Source organism: Talpa occidentalis, unplaced genomic scaffold (assembly GCF_014898055.3).
Source record: "Talpa occidentalis isolate TD23 unplaced genomic scaffold, MPIMG_talOcc4v2.1 talOcc4.15, whole genome shotgun sequence".
NCBI lineage: Eukaryota > Metazoa > Chordata > Mammalia > Eulipotyphla > Talpidae > Talpa > Talpa occidentalis.
Window position 1 is genome coordinate 2,505,022 of NW_023601543.1, and position 25,775 is coordinate 2,530,796.

The 25,775-nt window shown below is 57.0% G+C and overlaps 2 protein-coding genes across 5 annotated transcripts in view; one reads left to right on the forward strand and one right to left on the reverse strand.

Moving 5' to 3' along the window:
* Window positions 1-9,486, forward strand: part of CD99L2 (CD99 molecule like 2) — a 43,560-nt gene extending 34,074 nt beyond the window's left edge. Inside the window, exons 6-10 of one of the 3 annotated variants that reach the window (XM_037511825.2) lie at window positions 3,302-3,340; window positions 3,641-3,760; window positions 7,323-7,340; window positions 7,891-7,956; window positions 9,015-9,486. In XM_037511825.2, coding sequence (XP_037367722.1) covers window positions 3,302-3,340; window positions 3,641-3,760; window positions 7,323-7,340; window positions 7,891-7,956; window positions 9,015-9,076 — 305 coding nt within the window. In that variant the 3' untranslated portion in view covers window positions 9,077-9,486. Of the gene's footprint in view, window positions 1-3,301; window positions 3,341-3,640; window positions 3,761-4,962; window positions 5,906-7,322; window positions 7,341-7,890; window positions 7,957-9,014 lie in introns of those variants that run through there. The other 2 variants (XM_037511826.2, XM_054695505.1) reach the window with 2 other exon arrangements.
* A 1,801-nt stretch (window positions 9,487-11,287) lies between these two features.
* Window positions 11,288-25,775, reverse strand: part of MTMR1 (myotubularin related protein 1) — a 43,775-nt gene continuing 29,287 nt past the window's right edge. For both annotated transcript variants that reach the window (XM_037511824.1, XM_037511823.2), the window contains 4 exons: window positions 23,184-23,276; window positions 18,022-18,135; window positions 14,661-14,837; window positions 11,288-13,201 (listed from right to left, as the gene is read on the reverse strand). In XM_037511824.1, the coding sequence (XP_037367721.1) occupies window positions 13,040-13,201; window positions 14,661-14,837; window positions 18,022-18,135; window positions 23,184-23,276 (546 nt within the window). In that variant the 3' untranslated portion in view covers window positions 11,288-13,039. The remainder of the gene's footprint in view (window positions 13,202-14,660; window positions 14,838-18,021; window positions 18,136-23,183; window positions 23,277-25,775) is intronic.

Here is a 25,775-nt window from a genome sequence, read left to right on the forward strand (position 1 = left end):
CAGCCATTGACATGGCGTTTTAGACTATTCCATGACAGCGAAAGAGATTCAGGATATTAAATAGGAACTGCTCTAAAAAGGATCCCATTTCTATAAAAATCAACAGAAATATATACCAAGGCATAATTATGTATAGAAAAAATATTGCATGAACACAGAGGCATCCTGGTGACCCTTCTAGATGGTTAGATAATAAGCAAGTACGTTTCCTATAATTAAAAAAAAATATTTAAAGTGTGTAAGCCCCATGCAAGTCTAACCAACATTACTTTCCTGCAGTGGCAGGAGCTGTCACAGAGGCTGTTCCTCAGGCCTCAGGCCTCAGGCCACAGGCAGGATTGTTGCTGCTGAGGGCAACTTGTTTCCCCACCTGCCTTCTGAGCTGACAGCTGTTTACCAAAGACACTACAGCGGCCTCGATCACATTAGAAGCGGCCCTCTCCAGGACCTTGGAACCTCTCCAGGGCCAGAAACCTCTACACAGGCTCTGTGGAGCACCGTAGATCTAGGGTTTGCTGCTGCTATAGAAATAGTGACCCCCACAGCGATAGGGACCCCCCAAACTAGAGTGTGCACGTAGACACTGCAACACCCCAGCTCCGGGGGCCCCACAGCATTAGGAACCGGGAACACTTCCCTCCCCTCTCAGAGCGGCCTGCCTCCCCTTCCACAGCCTGATCTGTTCCCTGTCCCTGCCGTTTCGTTTTCGCCTCATCCAGAGCGCCCTATCTCCAGAACCACACAGCACTGGCTTCCAGACTGGCCCCTTCCCTTAGCAGTGCGCGTTTGGGGGGCGCCGGGCCTCACAGCTCGCTCTTTGCCAGCATCGAGTGACGTTCCGTCGTCTGCGTGGACCCTGTCCGTTCGCCTCTCGAAGGCCCCTGGCTCGCGTCCGGGGTCTGGTGATTGTGATTGAGGCTGCCCTAAAGATTCACAAACGCAGCTGCAGGTTTTTGTGTAGGCATAAGGCTTCCATTTGGGGGGGATACCTGGACGTGCCTGCCGGGTCACGTGGCAGGCTGGCAAGCTGTGGTCCCAAGCGACTGCGCCAATTTCGCCTTCCTTCGCAGACCCCTCACGAGAGACGATGTCGCGCATCTTTTTATGTTTTTCTCTGGTAAATTCTGTTCAGCTATTTTGCCCGTTTTAAAAATTGATTTTTTATATAAGCTGATATAAATCTTTTATGAGGTCTATGAGTTTGCAAGTATTTTCTTCTCGCCTGTAGCTTTTCTTTTCCCTTTAAGTGTGTGAGGAATGAAAGTATTTTTATGAAATTCCATTTTTCAATTTTTGCTCGTACGGACCTGTGTTTGGGTGTTTGAGGGCCCTCAAGGTCATGAAGAATTTTCCCATGTCGTCTCCTGCGAGCTTTACAGCTTTGGCTCTTACACGTGCGTCTTTCCCCATTTCCAGCTCCTTGGTCTGTGGTGGGCCCGAGTCTGCCCCTCTGCAGCCAGTTGTCCGGCGCCACTCGTCGACAAGCTCGTCCTTTGCCCGTTGAATTGTCTCGGTTCCTGTGCCCAAAACCCACCAACCGTAGCCTCGGGGCCTCCTTCTGGACTCTCTGTTCTGCTCCATCCATGTCTAGGGTGCTCTTTCGGCCCATACCGGGTGTCTCTGCCCGCCGCGTGCTCAGCTGCAGGGCACCTGAGGCTGTGTGCCCCCTCAGCCGGCCTCCCTGGCTCCCAGCTCGGCGCCTGCCCGATGGACTGAGGGGCTGTGGCTCCTCCTGCCATTGATGTCCCATGACGTGGCAGTGCACGAGTCTCCCTCTGGCAGCTGCAGAGCAGTGCTCATTTTCCGGGCCCCTCTCTCCCCCAGCACCTCATGGGAAGACCCTGGCCTCTCGGACCTGGGGGTCCTTCTCAGGCTTGTTTGTCATGCACGGCCTTCACGTTGCTGAAGCACGGTCTGTTTGCTGAATGTGCCCTAGGATTTGTCCAGTACAGCTGGGGTGGCAGGCTTGCAGAGGGCCCGCAGGCAGGGTGCCCTGGTAATGCTCCCTGTGACACCCCCGGAGCGCCACCTACGGCTTGGGAGGGTCCAGTCGCAGTGGGCCCTGTGACCCAGCCTTAACCTGGGAATACGACGCTTCATTCCACCTGGAGGTGAGGGAGGGGTAGGTTGGATCCCTCACGTCTCTCTGGAGACCCCAAGACTTGAGTACGTCAGCAGAGGACACCTGTGAGGGTGTGGTCTCACAAGCTGGCAGTTCTTTCTTTGCAGGCAATCACTTGCACCCTACCAGGGTCCGCACGATGTGCTGAGCTGCAGGGTTGGCCCCCGGAGGGAACAGAGGGAGCCTCGTGTACCCCCCTTTTTCAATTTTTAAATAGAGATGAGCACTGTTTGGGGGCAGAGCAGCCACAGTTTCCCAGCAATATCCAGCAGAAGTCCAGAGTTCCCTCTGCCCCTGACTCCACACCCACACCCGCCCCCTCGACGGCACCGCCTGCCCCAGGTACATGCACAGTCCAAGCCCCACCTCAACTCTGGTGAGGGCTGTCACAGCGCCTCGTGCTAATGAGAAGAGGCGACTGGCAAGGCCGCCCTCACGGCCAGTAAGTGTCCTGATGGCACCAGTGACCGGTCAGCACTGCTGGCTAAGGAAGTTGCCCTGTGCGTGCGTGCATGCGTGCCCATGAGATAGTATCGCGGTGTGGGGTGTCCGACCACGTAGAGTTCGTGGCCACAAGTCACCCTCCCAGGATCCTGTTCGGTTCCAAGCATGCTCCCTGCCCCACCCCCACCTCTGATCTGGTCTCTGTGTCTGCACAAGGGCTTGCCAGCCTGCCTGTGCTAATGTTCCCAGGATAACCCCAACTCTAGGCCAAGCTGGAAGCCAAGGCCTACCAGGGCCCCCCTGTATCAGTGCATCCTGCGGCGCCCCATGAGGACCCGTCTATACTGAAGTTGTGGGCAGAGAGGCTTGGGGGTTGGCAGGCAGAGGGGGAGGTGCCCTGGCAGGTGAGCCGCCGGTCCCGGGGCTGCGGGGTTTGGAGTCATTTGTAAGCTGCTCATTCATCCTTTTATTTTTAAAGCAAGTTTGACATAAGCACGTTTGTGCAACCAGAGAGAGAACCAGTACATCTTACGGCAGCGGGGAGCACCGAGCAGGCTCACCTGCTCAGGCCAACTCTGCCACCACCACGGTGGCCAGTCCCTGCCCTGTGCGGGGCCCCAGGGCACCCACCCCCCCCCCCCGGCCATGACATGCTCAGTGCGTGGGAGCTGTCGGGCAGGGGCCGGTGGCCACGCGGGGTGACGGCGGCCACTAAGCCTTGTGTTCTTTCTGCAGGTGATGGCAGGTACGACAGCAACGATGGTTCCGAATCTGGTGCGTTTCCACTAGGACCCGGGCCCAGGGGACCCCCCGCCCCCGCCAGTGGCAGAGGGACTCTTCAAGTCAGGACTGGAGTGTGAAGATGGGGACCCCCGGGGTGCTGGCCCGCCAGAAGGCTGTGTGGGCCTCTATAGAGAGCGGCGCTGCCTCCACAGCCCCGCCCAAGCTGCTCAACAGGGAGCCCCGGGGGATGGCAGCGCCCCGAGATCTAGGTGGCCTGGCCAGCTCGCGGTTGGGGGCCGGGCGCCGTGCGCGCCACCGCCTCTCCTCACGGCCCCCTCCCTGTCTCGGCAGGCATGTCGGCCGAGACGGGCACCATCGCCGGCGTGGCCAGCGCGCTCGCCATGGCCCTGGTGGGCGCCATCTCCAGCTACGTGTCCTACCAGCAGAAGAAGTTCTGCTTCAGCATCCAGCGTAAGTGCGGCCCGCGCCGGGAACACCGGCGGGCGGCGAAGGGGCAGAAACGGGTGAGGCGAGCTGAGTCGCGGCCCCACCTGGCCGAGCCCAGGTCCGGAGCGGACTCCCCGGGCAGGCGGCGCGGCAGTGGCGTCTGGGGACACCCTCAGGGCCGGATCTCAGCCGACCCGCAGGGCCAGCCCTCCTGAGAGGAGGACAGGGCCGGGCACGACGCCCTTGACCCGCCCTGGGCTCTTGCTCCTGAGGTGGCCTGAGACTTTTCTGCCAGTAGAACAGGAGGAGCCCGAGAGTCCCCAAATGGCCCAGGACTTCCCCCGGGGCGGGGCTCGGGTCTTCAGAGGCCCTGGTCAGCCAGCGCTCTGCCGCTCCAGAACCTTCCGTGTCAGATCTGAGGTGCCAGCGCGCGGGCGCCCTGATCTTCCCCCCATGAGCCAGAGAATCTTCCAGTCCGGTCCATCAGAAATGTTTCCGACACGCAGGAAGGCCCGGAGAGCCACCTGCCCCTACAGGCTGCGTTCTGTTGAGAGCTTTGGGCCCTGCCCCAGCTGCGAGTCCACAAATAGGGGGATAGTCACCCCACGTCAGAACACCCCGGGGGTGCTGTCGAGGGGGAACAAGCGCTTGCTCTTCTCACAAGCACGGCGTTGGTGGCTCGCTGGGTGTTTCCGCGCCAGGGTCCGTGATTTTCAGGTCACGGGACAGAGCCCGACTTGGCCAGTCTTCCCCTGGCCTGAAGCTAGGGGCGTCACCTGTGACTTCCCCTGCCCTTGCTCCGGGCCCCCACCCTTCTATCCTAGAGCTGACCTTTCTAGAAAACGGGGGCACTGCGATGCTTCGAGCGTGGTTATTGCCAAGTCTCCAGCCATCTTGGCATCGGCCGGCACATCGGCCAAGCTCCTGCTCTGGTCCCACATTCCAGGGCAGCGCCCCAGGCGGCCCCGCAGCTGTGCACGGCAGCACGCCACGGGTACGAGTCCCATCCCAGTGTGCGACCTGCACAACTGTTCGTGGTCACCCTGCTTGAGACCTTGTCGACCCACCACGGGCCCAGATGCTGGGCCGTAGAGTGGCATGAGCAGAAAGGGTCAGGAGAGCGAGCTGGACGCTGGGTTGTCCTTAGCACTCTCCCTGCCCAGCTCAAGAGCAAAGAGCCCAAGGAGCTTAAAACCACAGAAACGTGTTCTTCTCACTGTCTGCAGGCCGGAAGTGCAAGATCAAGATGTCAGCAGGGTTGGTTCCTTCTGGAGACTCTAGGGGAGGATCCTCCAGCCACTTCCAAGTCTTGGCCCCACGCATCCCTCAGCTTGGGGCCCCATCCTCCAATCTCTGCCTTGGTCTTCACATGGCCTCTCTGTGTCTCCTCTTCTCTCTCTTTTGAGGGCACTGGTCATTGAATTTAGGGCCCTCTAAGTTCAGAATGATCTCATCTTGACATCCTTAACTTCGTCACATCCATAAGGACTCTTTCTCTGAGTAAGGTCATCGTCCCAGGTTCCAGGCGCAAGGATGTGCATGTGCCTGTGGGGGGCCACTCACCCCAGAACAATGAGATGTATATAGGCCCCAGTCACCAGGATGGCTCACATGCAAGGAAGGCTTCAGGCCTTCCCAAAGCACGTTTGGTGAAAGAGAAACGACATCAGAGCTGGGCCTATAGCTATAGTCAGAAGGGCTCCCCAGGCATCATGCCATCCTGAGCCTGCTGCCCATGGGTGACCGCCCTGAGAACCCCTCATCTTCAAGACAAGGAGATGGGGCCTCCAGGGGCTTTGGAAGGGACGTCCTTCTACCTGAGAGCCAAGAGCAGGGCAGGGGAGCCCATAGTAGGAACCAAGAGGGTGAGAGAAGTCAACTTGCGGCCCAAAGCAGGTGTCGGAAGTGTGCCCGCGGTCTCTATGCGGCATTAAGGTAAAATGAAAATACATTATTTTCACGCTTGTTCCCTAAAACGAAGAGGCGTGAGGTTTTGCAAGCTGGATGAGCCTGCAAAGGCAAATGGAAGGTGCAAGCACGGAGGCCTCGGTGTGTAAAGCGGTACAGTTTCTACGATGTTTGCCAGTGAATCAACCAAAAACAGGGGTGTCGTTGATGACAGCCAGATGCGGATGTGGCCTCTTGGGGCCGCAGCCTCAGGTGTGGGCCTCAACGGGCAGGGCAGTGGGGGCTGAGCCTGGTTGGGGCGGGGGGCCCGGCCAGGGGCTCCACTGCATGCAAGCTGCCCGCAAGGCTGATGGCGCTGCAGAAGTTTGGGGCACCTGAGCCCACGTAGCCCCCTGAGTGGGAGCCTTAGCCAGACCCAGCTAGGCCAGCAGGTCCCTCCCCGGCCCTCACAGACTTCACACTGCACCCCTCTCACCCTCTGGAACCCTCCTCCTGTGAGCTGCACCCTCCCACCCTCAGCGTTCAGTCTGTCAGTGACGTCATTGCTAAATCCACACCTTGCCGAGTTCCTTACCCAGACACTTGCACTAGCACCACCGTTACCCCTGGTGTACACAAAAGGGAACTGAGCATGGCGTGTCCCCCAAATTTGAAAAGTTCTCCCTTGTTTGTACGTCCGCTCCCTGAGCTTACCAGCGCTCCACAGCCTCTGGGGAATTTGTAAACGGTCCCCACCCATCTTCATGGCCTTCCTCACGAATCCCACCAGCCCCTGGGTCTTCTCCCCCACATCCCCTTGATCCTGGGGTCCCACCTCTCCACCACCCCACTGCCGTGGCCCCTGCCAGGCCAGGGCCAAGGTCTCCTCTTCCTCCGTCTGGATGGTTCCATAGGCCTCCAGCTCCCCAGTCCCTCCACACCTGCTGGCAACACACCCCCCTCCCCCCGTAGCCAGAGGACCTGTTTGAAAGCACAGGGATCGCTGTGCTGGACGCCCTGGGTCCCTTCTCCTGCCGTGGCCCAGCCGCCGCGCTCGGCACTCCAAGCCCCCGCCTCCAGGCACATCCTTCCGCTCCCACCACATCTTCACACTGTTTCTGCGGACACAGAAGCCTTTCTTGGCAGCCAGACTCACCTCCCCACGCGTGCCCGCTATGTCCGGCATCTTGTCTCCCTTAGCACTGCCCCAACATGGGGTCACCCACCCAGGAAGCCTCCCAGGGCGGCCTGTGGGCGCAGGCGCCTGGCCCGCGCGGCCACAGCGCCCCCTGCCAACCTGGCCTGGGCCCACCGGGCACGATAGGCTTGTCCGTGCTGGGATGGTGCGCTCGGCGGGGCCGGTCCGGGCACATCAGCCTCCAAAGCCTGTGGATGTGTGGGGTGCTGAGCCCCCTGAGCGGCTCTACCCAGAGTGACCTTGGGGAGGGAGTGCAGAAACCGCGTGGCACCCAGCGCCGGGACGCCTCCGGCAGCCGGGGTGCTTGCCAGCATGGCCAGTCCCCACTGGCACTCAGGGCCCCCGGCCTCCGCTGCCACCCAGGAGGCCCGGGCTTGGGGGACACTCTGCGTCCCCCATCTTGGCCCTGAGTGCCAGGGCCAGCGCGTGTGCAGAAAGCCCGGGTGTGGGCGCTGGGCGAGTTCTCACCGCAGGGTCCTAAGCTTTGTGTCTTGCCTTCAGATGCAGCGGAAGGTCAAGGTAACCACGTGCTCTATTTATTGTCCCCTCGCTTTGGCCTCCACCTCGCTGTGCGCCCTGCCCACCTCCGCCCTCGCTTCTCGCCACCCCCCCGCCCCTCGCCGCACACCCACTGGGCCCGCTGCCTCCAGCTCTCCCCGTCCCGACGCGCATGGAGGACGCGGCCGCCACAGCCTCCGTCCCGCCAGCACGGCTGCGCTCGGTGCCCGGGGTGGGGCCCATCTGGGACCCGGGTGCCCGCTGGCAGTCGTCCCTGAGGGGGAACGTGGTCCGGTGCCCGCTCGGGTGGCTCAGGGCGCTGAGAACAGCCTCCCCGGCCCCACCGCCCGCCCCGCTCCACAGGGAAGGGCCCGGCCGCGCTTGTCCTGGCCCGCCCTGCACCCCCGGAGCCCGGCCAGCCCTTGGGCCCACGGTGCAGGGCGGCGCAGGCACGGGGTTCCTGCGGGAGCTGCGCTTTCTCGCTGCGGTGGGACTCGGGCAGGAGGTCCCGGTCACGGCAGGGCACTGCTGGGAGCCGTGTCTTCACTAATGCACCCTTCGCCCTCTGCAGAGGGGCTCAGCGCGGACTACGTGAGGGGAGAGAACCTGGAAGCCGTGGTGTGCGAGGAGCCCCAAGGTGAGGACTTCTCAGCCGCCGGCCTGTGCTGAGTCCCCATGCTTGGGGAGCACCGCGCTGTTTCTAGATTTGCCAGCCAGAGCAGGGACTACAGGGGCCTGGGGGTCCCCGCACTGTGTGACCAGCCAGGCTCCAGCCCTGTGACATCAGCGACACTGGACGCGCGGCCTGGGCTCCCGGGCCTGGTGGGCTCCACCTCTCATTGCGCTTCAGCTCAAGCCGAGCCCCAGGCCCACGGGCACCTGTCTGTGAAAGCAGATGCATGTGCAGAGTTCCCCACACGCACAGGCCTCTTAACCTGGACCCCCAGAACCGCTGCTTGGAAACTGCCTAAGGCTAGAGGGAATTTGGTTAAAACACAGAGACTATTGTCAGGGTCCATGCCACCCCCAAGTGCCCGCTTCAGGGCCATCCAGCACTTTCTGCAGCAGTTGGCACAATTGCTCGCACCTGTGGCCGCCAGTGGCCAGCCGCTCAAGGGAGGTACAGCCTGTTGCCCCAGAAGGCCAGCAAGGTGGCCAGGAAAGGCTTCAGGAGGAGGGGCAGGCCTTGAGGGGAGCGAGCAGGCCAGTCGGCAGGACCTGGGTGTACCTTGAGTCAGGAGCTAAGGGCAGCAGTGGGGATGCCTTTGGGGTGTTGGGGTACCACAGCCGGGGCATGGGGAGGCCAGGGCTCCAGGCACACTGCGTGAATTCGAACACGGGGAGGATGGGTTTACACTGCCCTTAGCGCGCCCCTAAAATCCTCCTAGATTTGGACTCTTAGCAAAGACCTGAACGTCGTAGACACGCAGGTTGATTCTCAACAACGAACACCTGAACCTTACGTCCTGTCAGAAGGCAGCGTCACCTCAATTAGTAAACAAGGAACACAAATTAGTAAAATCAAGTCCTCCTGCCGGTGGCCCCTTGGCCATTAGACAGCCCAGGAAGGGGAGGCCCGGGGGGTCTGAGGGGCCGTGGGCAGGGAGAGGATCCTGGAAGGAACAGTTGGCCCAGGGCCCCCCAGCTGGGCCGTTATGTGGATTCGGGTCCCGCTCACCCCTGCTCTCTCTGCAGTGACCTACATGGCGCTGCCGTCCCAGGCCGCGCAGCCGCCAGCCGAGTCCTCCCACATCTGAGGCACCTCGTTCCTGCGGCCCACCCGCCACACCGTACCTTCACCTTCGATGCCGCCGCTTCTCCTCGAGTCTCCCGCGAGCTCGGCGTCTGAGTTTGGTGTGTGTGCTGCTCCAGAACTCGGCGTTGGCCTCCAGGACTCGGGGCTCAGGGCACCACATCCACTGGGAGCCCTGCAAGGAGCAAGCCACGGGGCCTCTGGCGCCACCACGCACACGCGCCCTAGGGTGGGGGTGGGGGGGGGTTCAGTCCTTCTGCCAGAGGCACTGGAAGGAGCAAACTCCGGGCCAGTGAACGATACTGAACAAACTCCACCCTTTGACATCCTCCTGGATCCCATCCCCTCTCCCCGCTGACCAGATCTCAGGTGCCAAGGATTACAACTCCTAGCCTGCCATGAACCTGGCTTCCAAAACGGGGGGGGGGGGGGGGGGGCGGCTGCTGGGGCCTGGGTTAAGGGCTGAACACGTCCATGCTCTCTTTTGCTTTTCCAGCTTTAACTTGACCTTGGTGTCTCGGCTCCGATGGCATTACTGGCAGAACGTGTCAGCCAATTCACCTCTCGCCTCCTTCTCAATCCCCTCGTCGATAAGACCTTTTTTGGGGTTTTAATTTCTCCCTGCATGCTTTTGGATCTTGGCCCAAGTTTAGTGTTTGGGCAAGGCCTCAAACCGGGGATCCCCCTATTTCCCCCAGGGTTGCCCTAGGACCCTTCCAGTTCCTGCTCTTCCACCCTGGGTTCCCGGGGAGCTGGCCGAGATGCAGGCTTTTCCTTATGAAGTGTAAACGTGAATGCCAGGATGGAGAAGCCGCGACTCTCAGGCCCTAACGCCCATCTGATTCCACAGGGGCCCCGGCGCGGGCTCCAGGCTGACCCACTGAGGTTTAGGATCCTTTTTGTGTTGGAGATGAATTTATGCTGGTGGAGAGGGGCTTCCCTCTCCCCCCACGTGCTCGTTTTGCCGCTAAAGCCTCAGACATCAGGAGCGAAGACTGAGGCCTGCAGCATGCTGCTTGTAAAAATGAGGGGTGGCTGAGGGGAGAGACTGATTGCTTGTTTTAGTGAAATACACCTGTTTGGTCTGTCTCTGGGGACCCAGCCTGTTCTGATGACGAGCACGGGGGAGAGGCGGGATAGGCCCTCACAGGCCGGCTGATGCTGTCTGGTTTGCACTGCAGCAGAGCTGGCTTCCTGGAATGTTCCCTCTGGCCCACATGCGGTTCGATCCGGGCCTCTGCACTGAGGTTGATCGAGTCTGTCATAATCAATTTGCATTGTCAGAGAGCACTTCTGGAAGCATCATTTACATAGGCAGGAAGGTAGGGTCCTAGGTCCGAAGGCTCAAGTGTCCCTGCACTGCACGGGTGGCCCTCTCCCCCACAGACCCCACAGGCTGAGATCCACCACCGACCACTTCCTCGCAGCAGCTGGTTTGAGTGGTCAGTGGTAGTGCTGCAGGCCAGGCCCACCCCCAAGGTCCACCCGGGTCGGCCAGGGGCACGTGTCTGAAGGCTGTGGGCCCTGAAGGCAGGGGAACGTGGCCTCCCCAAGTGCAGGAAATGAACCCACAGGGAGGCGCAGGTCTCAGGCGGGCCTCTTCCCAGTGCCTCCCGCCCTCTCAGTGGGACCGTCATCAGCTGTCCCGGACCGACGGCCCCACCCTTGGTCAGAGCTGGAGGAGGATTTGCCCATCTGTTGAGGCAGATAGGTGGTCTCAGGGCCTGGAGGGTAGGACCCCAAGTCCTCAAACCCGCCACATGTCGCCCCTTTGCAAGAGGCCACCGAGGCCTGGAGCAGCTGCGGCTCATGTGTCAGCGCTGGGAACAGTCTGGAGAGGGAGGGACAGGGACCCCAGGCCCTGAAGAGGGTGACCCGCAGGGAGCGGTGTTTTGTCCTCCAGGCCTTGATAACCCCAAAGGCTGCATTCCTTCTGGAGATGGGGGGGTGACCTGGGCCCCTCCTGGAGGTCTGGGACGCAGGGCCGGGCCTCAGGACCCCCACCTCGGGGCCGCCAGTGTTTCCCGTGGCCTGGACGACATCTCCAGGTTAAGGTCGCGGGCCATTTCAGCCACGTGATTACTACCTTGCATTTCTGATTTACTACATGAACAAATCCTACAAGGCACTTTATCTGCCAAGCCCAGTTCACACATGTAAACATTAAGTGGACATTTTATTACTAAGTTTCCCGCAAGGGAAAAGTCCACCGAAATAGAGACAAGAAACAGACTTCGGAGCAAACATTTTAATTCCAGGTTGAAATATGGTGCATCAGATGCAGCAAATACAATATTGTACCAGTTTTTAAAAACCGTGAAGGGCTGACGCTCTAGGACACTTACAGACAGGACAGGAATTGCTTGGGTCACAACTAGACTTCAGGTTGGCTTAGAAACGTCGTCTGCCCTGGGGACAGAGGGTGTCTGGCCGGCTGCTGCCCAGCGGAGCCGCAGTTTCTAGGGGTGCCCCCCGTGCGCGGACCTCAGTGAGAGTGAGCCTGCTTTGCTGGGGTGGTTCTGGCAGAAGATCAAGCCCACGGGCCTAGTGCGGCCGCCAGAGTGAGACCTGGGCACGGGCGTGGGGACCGCCCCCGCGCCCCACTGCGCACGCCTCGTCCGGGGCGCCTGCGGACAGGAGCTTTCACATGTGCTGGGAACATAAGTCAAACTAGGATGAAACGATGATGTACAAACAAATCCCCCAGGTGATAAAAATGGAGAATTGATTTCAGGTTATCAAATTACCTTGAATAAATACGGAATTATACCAGAAAAACCTTTGTAAGAATCAGAAGGTTCCAAGTTAAAAAAAACATCTATTCTAAGTAACTGACTGTAAAAACCCTGAACGAGGTCACGGGCCCCGTAAGGCGCTGACCACCAGGCAGTTTCCTGGGCTCTGACCCGGCAAGTGCCAACCCCAAGTGGACCCTGTGCCTCCAGGAGGGGGTGGTCTCGTGCCAGCGGATGGCCCTGTGTAGATGAATGCCCGGCTGGAGAGAGGGGGGCCCCAGAGCTCCAAGTCAGGGCGCCCAGCTGGGGAAGCAGGAGCAGAGGCCCGAGGGGCAGGCTGTCGTGCTTTTGGCGACTGGAGCCGGGCGCTGGCTCCTTCAAAATGCTGACGTGCAGGAGGAAACGGCGTCAGAGGGATTCCCATACGGGAGGCCGTGGGAAGCAGGGGCGCCGCGTTGTGGGCAGCGGCAGCAAAGGGCAGACAGGGGCGTCAGCCAGCCCAGGAGGGGACAGGCGTGCCTCAGGGAGGCCAGCACCCTCGGTTCCCCTCCGTCATGCCGTCGACGGCCCAGCCACCTCAGGAGGCAAGTACCAAGGCGCGGTGGGGACAAAAGCCGTTGCCACTCACGCAGCCATCCGCAAGCCGCGCGTCCGTGTACCATGGACAGGCGGGCCCGAGCGAGGGTTGAAGAGTGCCTCGCAGTCTGCTCAAGCAGATGCCTGCTCGGGCGGCCATTCTGACCCTAAGAGGACATAGGAAAATAAAGGTATGTTTCTCTTATTAAAAAATACCTTCTATGTATGCGCCACTAAATTGGGGCCACGGACCCCCTGCATGGAAACAAGTGCGGAACAGAGGCCATCGGCTGCCTCCCCACCACATACTTCATTCCAGAACAGTTCCCCGACGGTAGCCCAGAGCTACAGGAAGCTGTGGGCGACCCCGTAGGCCCAGCACGCGGCTGTCTCCGCAGGCTTCTCTGGCCAAGGGGCGGGGCGCGGGGCTCGAGAGGAAGCCGGTGCCGGGGTGGACGGGCCGGCCGGCCTGTGAGACGGCCGACAGGAGGGAGACGGAGTGCTCACAACACACGAAGCATCAACAGTGGGGGAGCTGCCCTGACCACACGGGTCAGGGGCTGGAAGTCCCTTCAGATGCGGGGGCACCAGGCCTAATCCTAACAGACATCACAAGCGACGGCCCATGGGCAGGTCCCTCTGCGCCTCTGGCGCCGTCAGACCGAGGTGTGCACAGGCGTGACCGAGTGGGACGGCGAGGAGCCCCGCTCGGAGGAGGACGAGGCGCGGGTGGCCACCTCCCGCTGCAGGTCTTCCACCCTCTTCTGCAGCTCCGCGCGCACGGCCAGCAGCTCCTTGTGGTTCTGGTCGATCGGCATCTGGGGACGACACAGCTGGTTACGGCCTTCCCGGGCACCGCGTCTCACGGGGCGCCACCAGCAGAGGGGGCCCGTGCGGGGGGCAGGCGCCTCTGCGGCCGGGGGACGGCATGTCAACTCCGCGCCCATGACCCCAGATGCAGCGCAGCCACGCGGGCCCTGCAGAGACCAGAGCGCAGGGCGAGCGCAGGCCGCCGCGTTCAAGTGGCCGCGCGGGGCTTCCCCACACGCCATCGGTCGCCTCTGCGGGCCCCGGCGTCCAGTGCCTTCCGGCTCTCCGCACGCATCTTCCTGGTGGCTGCGGCAGAGATTAGGCCTGCCTGGTGAAGATCGGGGTGCTGTGCCCATGGAGCCCACAGCGCGCACCCGTCGGGGAGCTGACAGAGGGCAGGTGCTGGCTCTGCCCCTAAGCCCCCCGTCTGCGTCCTCTGCCAGGGGCCCTAGCGAAAGGACAGCGGGGCCCCGGCGCCTGTCCCAGGCCTGCGAGTCGCCGCTGCGAAGACAGTGCTCCCCCGAACACAAGCCTCACTGTGGGGAGCACGGGGGGTTGATCCAAGGACAAAGAGGGCATGTGGCGAGGCACAAAGAGGCTGAGGGGTGAGATGCCATGTTCTCACCGCAGCCTGCTGAGCAGAACCTGGGAGCTCAGGGCGGGTGACTGGCAGCCAGTCAGAGCTGACTGCAGGGGGACCAGCCGGAGGCAGCCTCTCTCGTGCACTTTCACTCACCAGGCCACACCTGTAGGAGCCCAGGAACTGCTGGACCCCAGGTTGGGTGCTGGGGACACCCGACTGAATCAGGCTGGGCCCATGCAGTTTCAAGCTCATCGTCTGTGGGGGCAGCAGCCACACACCAGGATACCCCCTTCCTCTGTGAACACGCTTGTTTGGAGGGCAAGCGTGTGGTCGTCCTGGCGCCGGGGTAACGGGGCAGAAGAGGCTCGGGGAGGGCACGGCAGGCTGGGGAGGAGAGGCAGTGGCCTCCTAGCGGCAGGAGGCGGCCGCAGTGCCAGCCCAGAGAGGTGGCGGGCAGGGAGGCGACGGGACAGAGTAAGCGCAAGGAGGTGTGAAAGGGAGCAGGTTCAGACGCGAGGCAGGCGTGCCAGGCCAGCCCCACAAGAAGGCGGGTGGGCGGGGTCGGCGGCCCCACCTGGCGGACCCCTTCCCGCTGTCCTGCCCCGCGCTGCCTCCCCAAGAGCCCAGAGAGGCGGGTTGGATTGCACCCTGGCACTCCCGCCGCCCCCCATCATCCAGAGAGGCAAGAGCCCAGGAGGCAAGGCCCATGGCAGCTTGACCAAGCCTCCTGGAAGAAGGCAGAGGCGCCAAGACTCAGCGCTAACCCAGGGCCTGAGCGCCAGGAGGGCGGGCAGAGGACCTTTGGGAGGAGATGCTACAAGCTTGCGCACCCTTCTGCTCTACTCGGAAGGAAAAACACGCTTTTCACATGAACAAAAACGTACCTGAGGCCTCATGCGTGGATTCCATCGCACATAATAGTTTACCCATAATTCCAAATGACTCAGGCTACCGACAGGATATAAGACGTGGTTTTCATAATTCACAAAGAAGGGATTAGAAAATTCATCAAGCTGGCTATTGATGTAAGACCACAATGATACAGTCTTCGTACACACATCCTGCAAAATAAAAAAGGACACCCGGAAATAAAGCCGACTTTTCTTCATGGCCTCCAGAATTAGCATCACTTAGGGAAAACGATTTGAAGAATGGAGTTCAGATGTGCCTCCGGGTGCCTTTAGCAAGGCCCATGCCACCCCTCAGCCACAGGGGAACTTGCAAAAACCGTCTTGAAAAGGAAAGCGGAGGTCTTACACCACCCAATTTCAAAACCATGACTGAACTGCAGTAACCAACAGAGGCGGTGCGGACACGGGATGGACAGGAACCCTAGGCCAGTGGAATTGAATGGAGAACACAAATATGAACCCCACATTTTCAGTCATCTGCTTCTCAATAGGGTGCCAGGAAAACTGGGGAGGAGGGGGTTTCCCAACAAACAGTGCCGGGAAAGCGGGACAACACACGCCGACGAATGAAGCTGGAGCCTTCCCTCACTCAAAGTGGCTCCGCGACAGAAATGTAAGAGCTGAGACCCTTAGAAGGAATCTTCATGCTCTTGGGTTAGGCAGTGGTTTCTTGGATAAGAAACCATTAGTACAAGCAACAGAATCTCAAAAAAAGAGAAATTGAATCTTCATCAAAGTTAAAGACTTGTGGGCTTCAAATCACGCCACTCCAAAAAACTGACAGTGCATAGAAATGGAGAAAGTTTTGCAAATCACATCTTTCCCCCTATTTCCCCTAAAATAAAAGTTCCTTCAAACAGAAGCTTTACTATGTCTCTTTCACTGTGTACTTCCAACCGCGAGATCTATCTGGAACATAGCAGGATTTAAATAAAATGTGGGAATTAAAAATAGGTAGGGTACAATGATGCTTTCTGACTAATCTACAAACTGGACAACAAAGGATTGCCTCAGATAGCTGCTAATGTTGACAGATCTCCTTGAATTCACTTGAAAGAAATTGAGCTATTTTCCAGTGCAGGCAGAACCCCCCTGGTAACACTGTAAGATGGCATTGTTTGCCTCTCAAATGGATTTTTGTAAAATGCAAGACAACTAATAGTGATTCTTTAGTCCTACAATGTGCATTACAGTGAAATAATCAATATATAATATATAAAAATATATAAGGGACTCTTACAACTCCACAACAAAGGCAAATAACCCAACTGAAAAGGGCCAAGGGAGCTGAACAAACACTTGTCCCCAAAAGCTGTACAGGCGGCCCGTAGCCACGTGATAAACGCCCATCAGCCCCACGACGCCATCCCACCCGACCGCACCGCCACGGCTGGGATCAGCCCCCGAACGCGCGCATCTGCAAGCACCGGGGGAGCGGGGCCCGCGGACGCCGCCGGTGGGGATGGCCGCTGTGGCGGCCGCTTGGAAAAACGGCCCGGCGGGTCCTCAGAAGTTCAGCGTCGAGTTGCCATCCGCCCGCAGTCCTCCTCTGGGCAAATGACCAGAGAAATGCAGCACATGTCCGCACGCAGATGTGCGCGTGACCCTGCGCCGCGGCACCATGCGTCAAGCCCCGAACGGAAAGGGCCCAGGCGTCCGTCTGCCGGGCCACGAGCGGAGCGCGGCCGGGCCGCACACGCGTGAATGGAGGGCCGGGCAGTCTACCGGTTGGGTGAACTTTGAAAACATGCCAAGGCAAACCCGCCGGTCGTGAGAGGGCACACATCGCAAGGCGCCAGTCATGTGAGGCGCCCGGAGAGGCGGGCCCAGAGACAGAAAGTGGGTGGGTATTTGCCGGGACAGGGAAGAACAGGGTGTGACTGCCGGTGGGCCCGGGGTTTCTTTTTGGGGTGATGAGTGTCATGAAATGAGACGGTGTCGGTGGTCGTGCACGGAGGGCGCCACAAACCACAGGCCGTGCACTTTGCAGAGGTGTCTTGTACGGCATGTACCAGCACCTTGAGAGACCCATTTTAGTTTGTAAAGAACACATCTGGACAAAAAAATGAAGACCAGAAAAGATTTAAATTCTGCGTATGAACTTCATTCTTTTGCTAATATTTTTAAAATTCACTTTTGTTTCTTTTTTAATGAAGCTGACAGCAGTGGGACGCCAGGGCAGAGGCCGGCGTGGGGCTGACGTCGGAAGTGCTAGGGCATTTGGAGTGGACTGGGGGGGGGGGCCGGAAATCAGGCACCAAAGCCCCTTCCTGGGATGCCGCGCCTTAGCCCAGGTGCAGGACAGCGGGGCCCGATGCAGGCGGTGCCGTGAAGCAGGGGGAAGTGGCAGATTAAGAGGCTACTTAATTGGGGGACAGGACAGCAGGACTTGTGGATGGACTGGATGCGGCGGTTGGGGAAGGGGAGCAGTGAGGGGTCCCCGTGTGCATAGGCAGAGAGCAGGGGAGGGGCAGGGGAGGAGCACAGCCTTTAGGTCCCTGGCATAGACAAAGTCACCTAGAGATCAGAGTTTGGGGGTAGAAGATGCCCCAAGACTGGACCCTGGCCACTCCAGGGTCAGAGGTGGGTGTCAGGGAAACCTAGGAGACTGAGCCTAGGGGCGGCTGGTGCCAGAGAACTGGGGTGAGGCGGCACAGAACGAGGGCAGGCTCCTCAAGGACAGACAGGGAGGCAGGTGCCGGTGACTTGCACAGCCCTAACTTTTACGCTGTTCTAATACGTACACTCAGTCTGTGGGCTGCACTTCTTTTTTTATTAGCCAGAGGCTGCTCTGAGCTGTCTTTCTGCAAGGCTCCCCTCACTTCTGATCATGTCTGTCTCAGCCCCCCAGTGAGGAGAACAGGAAGAAGAGGCGAGACATAACTGAGAAGCTGGTGGCTGCTGCTTTCACAGCTAGATGGAAGAGACCAGCCTGCTCCTTAGAGGAGGTGCTGGGCTCCCCTACAGGCGCCCCTTCCCAAGGTCACCAGCCCCTGCAGCACAGGCAGTGGAGAGCAGAAGCGTGGCATTTTGGAGTCAGTGCGTGGAAAGCCCGCGGACCTGGAGTTTAGAGGCCCAGGGCCTGTACTGACTGCCGAGAGCTTAGGCTGTTGAGAGCTGTGGGCTCGCTGGGTCCCCGTCCCCAGCGTCCATCAAGGGGGGTGCCACGTCAGCTGGAAAATGAGACACGGGCACTGGGGTGGAGGGGACACCCTGGAGGGTGTCCAGTGCAGGGCTAAACCCGCCTCCTCTGCACACACGCCCTTCTGCAGGGGAGCTTAATGAGGAAGCCGGCCGAGCCGTGGGGCGGGCGGACAGGCTGTAACACACTTACCTCTTTGAGTCGCTGCTGTTCACAGTTGCACAAGAAAGTCCCAAAGAGACAGCTATAAAGGTGATCCAAAATTGTAATCAAGAATAGTTCATTAAACTCGAAGGCTGAAGGAAACTTAAATGAAAAGAAAAATAAGGTTTAATTTTAAAGTTCAATTTCTGAAACAAAACGGTCCCACATTTTTTGTGAAAGCTCCATGCCACTTGGAGTAAAGTGGAAGATGACAAGGAAGACCGAGTCCACATAGCATTCAACAACCTGGAGTTTCCCGCCCACACCTACAGGTCTGCCTGAGGAAAACCTGAGGCAAGAATCGCTGTGCTCTCCTATGCCTAAAAAAGCTTCCGTGGCCCCTCAAGATGGTGGCCCACACTCACCCCTCTGCCAGAAACAACTAGAAAGCTGGAGAAAAATGTATGAAACAGGGCCTCCCCGGTGGCGCAGCGGTTGAGCGCTGGGTGGCGAAGCTGCCCGCGGCCTCTGCGGCGCAGGTTCGATCCCCGGCTGCTCCCCAGCCACCAGAGGAGGGTCCCACATGGCGCGCAGACCTCTCCTGCCGCCCGCTGCTCCCCTCAGCAGTGTACTTCGGTCCTTCTGCCTGCTCTGCTCCCCGCTCTGGCTCTGGTGAAGTCTCTCACCCTCCCACGTTTCTGACTGTACCCAGCGCATGTATAAACAAACAAACAAACAAATAAATAAATAAATAAAATACGTGCCTCTTTAAAAAAAAAAAATTAAAAAAAAATGTATGAAACAGCTGTTTGCAGACACTGGCAACAAGCAGCTTGGGACTGTGACTCCTGAGAGAAGGGGACACATGAGGGGAGCCCTAATCTTGTCCCAGCTTTTCGACTGGTGGTGAGCTGAGAAGGGAGGGGGGAGGCAGGCACTAACAGTGGCTCAAGAAGACATAGAACACCTCTATCAATTCAAGAAACAGCTCGCCGTCGAAGCTCTTCCCACAGAGACAGCTCTGTGGACACACATGTCCAAAGCCTCACCTGACACTAAGGCAGTCAGGCAGCACATGCGAAAGGTAACTCCTAGGGCCAAATGAGGCTGACTTCAGTAATGCACGGCTGGTTTAAGCATTTGAAGATCGATGTTACAAAAAAAAAAAAAAAAAATCAATGACCACAGCTTACCATATTAATGGAAGGAGGAAAGACCTCACGGGACCATGAGGCAGCCCTTAACGGGGTGTTTGAGAGTTCCAGTGAAGGCTTTAGCACGGCCAGGAGGTTCTAGCCAGCAGCAGGGGCATTCATTCAGTAGCCGTGAGGTGAGGATGTGGAAACGGTAATAATGATCCTAGCAGCAGGCGTGGACTGGGGGCCTGGCACGTGCCAAAATTCTACTATAAAGCCCAGTGAAATACCCCTGACCTTCTGAAACAAAGCCAAGCAGAAGACAAGCAAATACGACAGCCCTCTTGCTCTCTGTGAGGGCAGTTCAAAGGCCTGCTGCTGCTCGGAGTGAGCGTGTGCAGTCACAGCTAATCCTGTTGGCGCTGACGAGACAGGCAGGGGTCTGGTCAGCAAGTTCACTGTTCGGCTTAGTTTATTACTTTACCAGACCAAAGACAAGCTTCTGAACTAGAAACAGCCGTCTAGGACTGTCCAAACACCACCAGAAACTGGTATTTTCCTTGCAAGGCTATTATATTTTCCAACTTAGCTTGTGCTCATCTACCTCTGAATGACAATACTCTCCTCAGGAGCCTGTCAGAAGACCTCTCCTCCCTGGAGCCAGCTGTGGTGGCTTCTAAGTAGTATTCTTGTCCTTAGAAGGAACTGATCATGAACTAAATCAATGGGATCTGGCTAAAATGCTAATGACTGCTGCTGGCCTCCCTCTCCAGAGTGTAACATTGCCCTTTTGCAACTCCCACCATGCCTCACATTCCAAAATGCTCTTTAAAAAAGGCCAAATACATTATGTCCACTTTTGTCAGTATTTTTCTATGCAGCTTAGTTATGCTCATTTACAAAGAAATGGTACCATGAACTCTGAGTTTTAAGCAACTATGTACCACTTATGTCTACTGAGGGCCTTATTAAATCAAGCACAGAAATGTATGGTCTCCACTTTATCTTCAAACACTGAAACAGAGATGTTTATTCACAAGACAGCCCATTTTTGAAGCTGCGTGAACCCTCATTCCTAACCCCCAGCCTACATTCTTGGAGCGGGGAGCTTGTCTGAGCATGCTCTAGCGCCTTTTTCTGGCCAAGCAGGTAGCAAGTATGGGATCTCAGCCCGAGCACATCAGTGCCCGCAAACCCGAACACGGGAATGCTCTTTGAGCTCAGAGGGCATCATGGCATCCAACTCAACTCAGCACAAGTCACAGGAGAAGTAGCAACAGCGAGAGTGACCCAAAGAAAACACGAAGTCTCTGTGCCCCCCAGTTTGTTTTGGCCGCTTCTGGAAATGACACTATCTCCCCAAAAACCATGGGCTCAGAAATGCCATAGAAATCTATGATAAAATTCTGCACAAAATTCTGCACCTCTGGAGGGACCAAAATAGCCACCATTATGAATCTTGCCCGAAAGCACTTGAGGGGCCACAGCAGGAGAACTGCAAAGACCCGCAATAAGCCCAGTGTAACAGCCTTCCCTCCGCTGGCCCGGTTCCTTTCCCTCTGTTCCCTTTAGAGCAACCCGGGCTCACAGTCAAGGTCGTGTTCCTCTGAGGTTTCCGACAGCTTTACCTGGCTGCATGAATGCGCCTTTTCTAATAAGCTACGTCTCGTTCACGCGCGACTTAGTTGATAAAGAGCGATCATCATGTTCATGCTTTAATGCATTCATGTTTTTAAAAGAAAATCATACACATATTCCATGGAAAGAACCTCTAAGCTATGAGAGGCATCTGACATCTTCCAGTGCAAAGCCCTTATTTTCTTTCTTAAATCCAATAAACAGTGCAAAAAGGATACAGACACGGAAATAGGCTCTCAGCAATATGAAGAACAAAAGTCACCTTGAAGACGTTAAAACACACACATTTTCTAGGCATTCGGGGGGAATAAGCTACTTCACAGCCACGAAATGGCACTCATCTCCTCAGAAACACTGATTCCAAGTTTTGTATCAACCTTTTCATGCAATTTCTAAAGTGTATTTCTTTTTTTTTTTAAAGATTTATTTATTTCTGCATACAAGAACTGGGGTACAGGCCAGAGATGCGGGGGGTGAGACGATTCACCAGAGACAAAGTAGGGAACAGAACAGACTGACTGAAAAACACTGCTGAGGGGAGCAGTGGGCGAGTCAGGAGAGGTCTGCTGTGCCATGTGGGTAGCTCCCTGGCCAGGGATCGAACTCGTGCTGCAGAGGCTGGGGATAGCTTCATAGGCTGCGTTTTAACCACTTGCATCCCCAGGGAGGCCCTCTAAAGTGTATTTCACACTTTGTCTTAACCTGAGTGTAACGCTCACTTCACTGTTACCAGCTGGGCTTCAACACAAACAGCAAAGTGTGAGGCCTTGTGACAAGATGACGCAGGGAGCCTCCGGTGTGCCTGCTATACACGGGGGCAGCGTTCCTGCCCCACCCAGGTATGCAGGTGGCTCCCCCTAACTGGGACTCCAAAATCATCAGCGCCCAGAGGCCAGGTCTAAAAGTTCTATGAGGGGCTGGGGACTCCAAAGAGCCTTCAGCAACTCAGAACATCCGTCCCGCCTTTTCTTCTTGCTTCTGAAGGTCTGTGTACCCTGTCTACACCCAGCTACCCCAACATGGTCTGTGCACCAGCAGTGCCACCTGGGAGCCAGCTTGTTAGCAGCTTTTTTATCAGCCCCTTGGGGATTGGTGGGCTCCAGGCTGAAGCAGGCTGCCCAGAGCCTGCAGGGCTGGGTGGGGCCGGGAAAGGGGAGGGGAGGGACCTGGGCTGGCTGGTATCTAGCTCATTTGCACATCAGAACCGCCTTGAGGACCTTGAGACCTCACAGATGAGACCCTGCCCCCAGCAGAGGCCCCAGCCTGCATGACTTAAAAGTTTCCATTTGTGCCCTCCAGGTGGCCCCCAGGGAGGCTGGGCAAACCCCCATCCCTCCCAAAACACACACTCTATAGGTAACTGGAGAAACAGGACGGGCATTTCACGGACTTGTGGGGGCAGAGGAGGCCAGGAAGGTCGATGCTGGTGCAGTCACTGCAGGTCTTCGCCGTTCTGGTGGGTCCCCTCAAAGGACTGAAACAGCCAAGGCCAGGGTTCCCGGGAGACAGCCCGGACAGCTGCTCTCCATGCCCCACCCGTCTCCAGTCCCCACAAGCCATCTCCAGCCAGCCTGACAACTACTCTGCTGTGCTCTCTCAAAGGCTCTCTCGCTGTCTCCATCTCTGTACCTCCCTCTACATCTCTGACACTTCAGCTGTCTCTGGCGTGCCTACCCTGGTTCTTTCTACTTCCAAGTCCATCTCCTGGCACTATCTCCTATGTTGGGAGTCAGACCCCACACTCAGTTTGGATATTGGAGACACAAGGTCTTCTGACCCACTATGAACTGAGGTCATCAGGGCCTGGCCAGGGGCACCCCCCATGGCCCGCTTGCTTCCCAAGTCCCTGGGCTGTGGGACTTGGAAATAAAGCACCAGGAAATGGCAAGATGCCCCAAAGCTTCCTACCTGCCCCTGTTTCTCAGACACTCATTCCCTCAGTGAGCTTGGGATGGCAGGGTGGGGCCTGTAGTCCTTCATCTAATCCCCTTGGCAGGCCTTTGGGTCACATCCCATTCCTAACACCTGGGTGAATCACAGGAGCCACTCCGCAGAGGGCGGCGACCTTACTGACAGAAAGGGAGCAAGAGGAGCCACCACTCTGTCTCTGGTGAATCCTCTCACCCCCCGCATCTCTGGCCTGTACCCCAGCCCTTGTGTGCATAAATAAATACATATTAAAAAAAAAGTTGACTGACAAAAACCATTCGCACAAAAAAAGTAATATTTGGTGCGAAGCTGGTTGTTTCTCATTTTCTACAATATTTCTGAGTTAGAATCAAACTGAATTAAAAACAAAAAACTGAAGGGTCATTTCACAGCACACACACACACGTCTTCATTTTGAATGATATTAAATGAAAGTATCTAACCCTCAACGTCAAGAGAGGTTTGAATCAGACTGCATAGGTCAGAAATACACTTGAAATCTCTCACCTGTCTTGTCATTTGCCAAACACAATCAATAAATTGAAGAAATATAGGGGATCGGTCAGCATCTGCATGGTTGTCATTGCCGTGGCCCACTCGCTGAAAAAAAAAAAAAAAAACAAGTCGGTAAGCATGGTCTTCTCGAAGTTTCTTTAAATTGCCTAGTGGCAACAACCATGTCTCATTTGTATGTCCTGAGGCCTAACAGAACTCAAACCAGCTCTCAGTCACTGAACTGCAGTGATTTCCATTACTCTTCAGAAATAAAATCTAAGTGGCCAATAGTTTTACATGTTGAGAGTTTTATAACTTCTCTTTAATGCAGTTGAGATCCAGAAGCTGTAGGCATAGCTGGCTACCTTTTTGGGCCCTGTGGAGCGCAAGGGTTGGACGCACGATGGCAGTGGCGGTTCACAGGGCATGCTCCACAGGGCATTTCTCTCCAAGCGTAAGGACAGTTTTTTCCATTTTTCAGAAACGTCAGTAGCCTGACAGTCAAAACAGTGATTAACGATCTATACGATTTAACCAATTCTGCATGACTCAGAGAACCCCAAAATCTCACTCTACCATGGTAATGGGGAGTTCTTCCTCAGGGCAGTCCAGGATTGTATTTCACATCTTTTGGTATTTTAAGATAGAAGGTTCATCCCAAAACATAAAAGGTAATCTCAAATGTATGAACAGGATCGACAAAACAAAGAAAATGTCAAATTGAAAACCAGCTCAAGAACGATCATTCTATGAGAGGCTTCAAATAATCTAAAGATGAAGCCAAGGGCTGAGACAAAAAACTTTAGAAAGCTACAGAGTCCCTGGGTCTATGAAGCTGGCAGCGGCAAAGACCAAAACAAGAAAACGGCCGAGTGGCCGTCCACGCCTTTACCTGGTGAAAACCACAGAACAAAGTTACCATCTTAACCCGTGCACAGGGAGTTCGGTGGCATGGAGTGCTCACATTGTGCAACCACCGCCCGCCCCCGCCCCCAACTTCCAGAACCTTTTCTCCTTACACTAAAAGTCTGTCTCCAGGAAACAACTCCGCAGCCCTCTCCTCCCAGCCCCCTGCACCCACCGTTCTACTTTCTGGCTCTGGGCCTGGCTGCTCTGGGTACCCCGTACAAGTAGAAATACGCGGTATTTGTCTTTTTTGTGGGTGCCTTCTTTCGATTCAGCATAATGCCCTCACAGTGTATCCATTTGAAAGCCAAGTAACATCCCGCCGTACGGCCAGAGCACGTCCAGTTTATCCATTCGCCTGTCGGCCACTGGGGCTGCTGCCATGACTCGTGCTGTGATGAACACGAGCATGTGACTACCGTGAGTCCCTGCTTCGAGTCTCTGCCTTCATTTGGGTCTACACCAGCAGTGGTTCTGATTTTAATTTTGTGAGGCAGCGCCACGCTGTCTTCGCAGCAGCTGCCAGGCTGCCTTGCCCGCGCTTCCTTTACAGCGTACGCAGACCCCACGCTTCGCTACTAGGGCACGCAGGGAATGAATCTGCACGGACAGCTCACAATTTACGGTTCGCTCTTTCTGCTAATAACCACTTAGTGATTCCTACAGTGCGCGTGAGGCATCCTGCCTGGCCCTCGGAGTCCAGGCGTCTGCATGGTGTCAAGTGCAAGCCAGGCCTTGGTGAGGCACCCGGGGCACCGAGAGGGATGAGTGCCCTGTGAGTGATTCCTTTGGTCTGGCCATGGGAGAGAAACTGGTAGATGATGAGGGTGATAAAATGCCCTAAGAGCCTCCAAGTCTGAGCTGGGCCACAAAGGACAAAGCAGGTCGTCCTAGGGTGGGGCTAAGGGGGGACGAGGACGGAAAGTCACACACGTCACCATCATGGAGGTGGTTCCAGTTGAGATAAACTGAAGGGACAGAGAGATGCTTGCTTCTGGGGTGGACACAGAGTCCATTAGGGGCAGTGGGGACACGGCAAGGAACCCCAGGGCACTAGCAGCGGATGGGCACAGCTGAGGTTCGGGGCACGAGGCAAGGTGAGGGAGGTAAGATGAGGCCTCATTGTTCAGACCAAAAAGAGGACCTGACAGTGTGGTAATCATCGGAGACAACGTGACAAGAGCAGTTCTGGGGACAGGCGGGGCTGTGAGGAGGAAGTCTGGCTGAAATGGGTTCAAGACTGACCAGAAGGTAAATGGCGACAGTGAGAACATATAACAGCATCAAGGAGCGCTGCCGTGGAGAGGAACAGATACCTGGGGCTGAAGGCCAGAGGGGGAAGGCAGGTCAAGAGGATTGATTTTTTTAGGGTGGGATAAATAACACGTTCTTGACCAGTGGGAATGACCTAGGGGAGAAGGAAGCGGGGGCAGGAAGGGTTAAAAAACAGCCCATGAGGCAGCTGATGGAGCAGGCCAGCAAGGCCGGGCACCAGCCTCAGCAGGTGCTCAGCAGGCTCATCCATAGAAGCTCAAGGGAAAAGGGGCAGAGCCCAGCAGGTGGGCAGCTGGAAGCTGCTGGTTACACGCTGGCTCCACCCTAACTAGCTGGGTGACTTGAGGCTGGTAACTTACACTCTTGAAACCTCAGTTTCCGCCTGTGTCAATGACAGCGCCTGTCTCACGGGGTGCCGCAGGT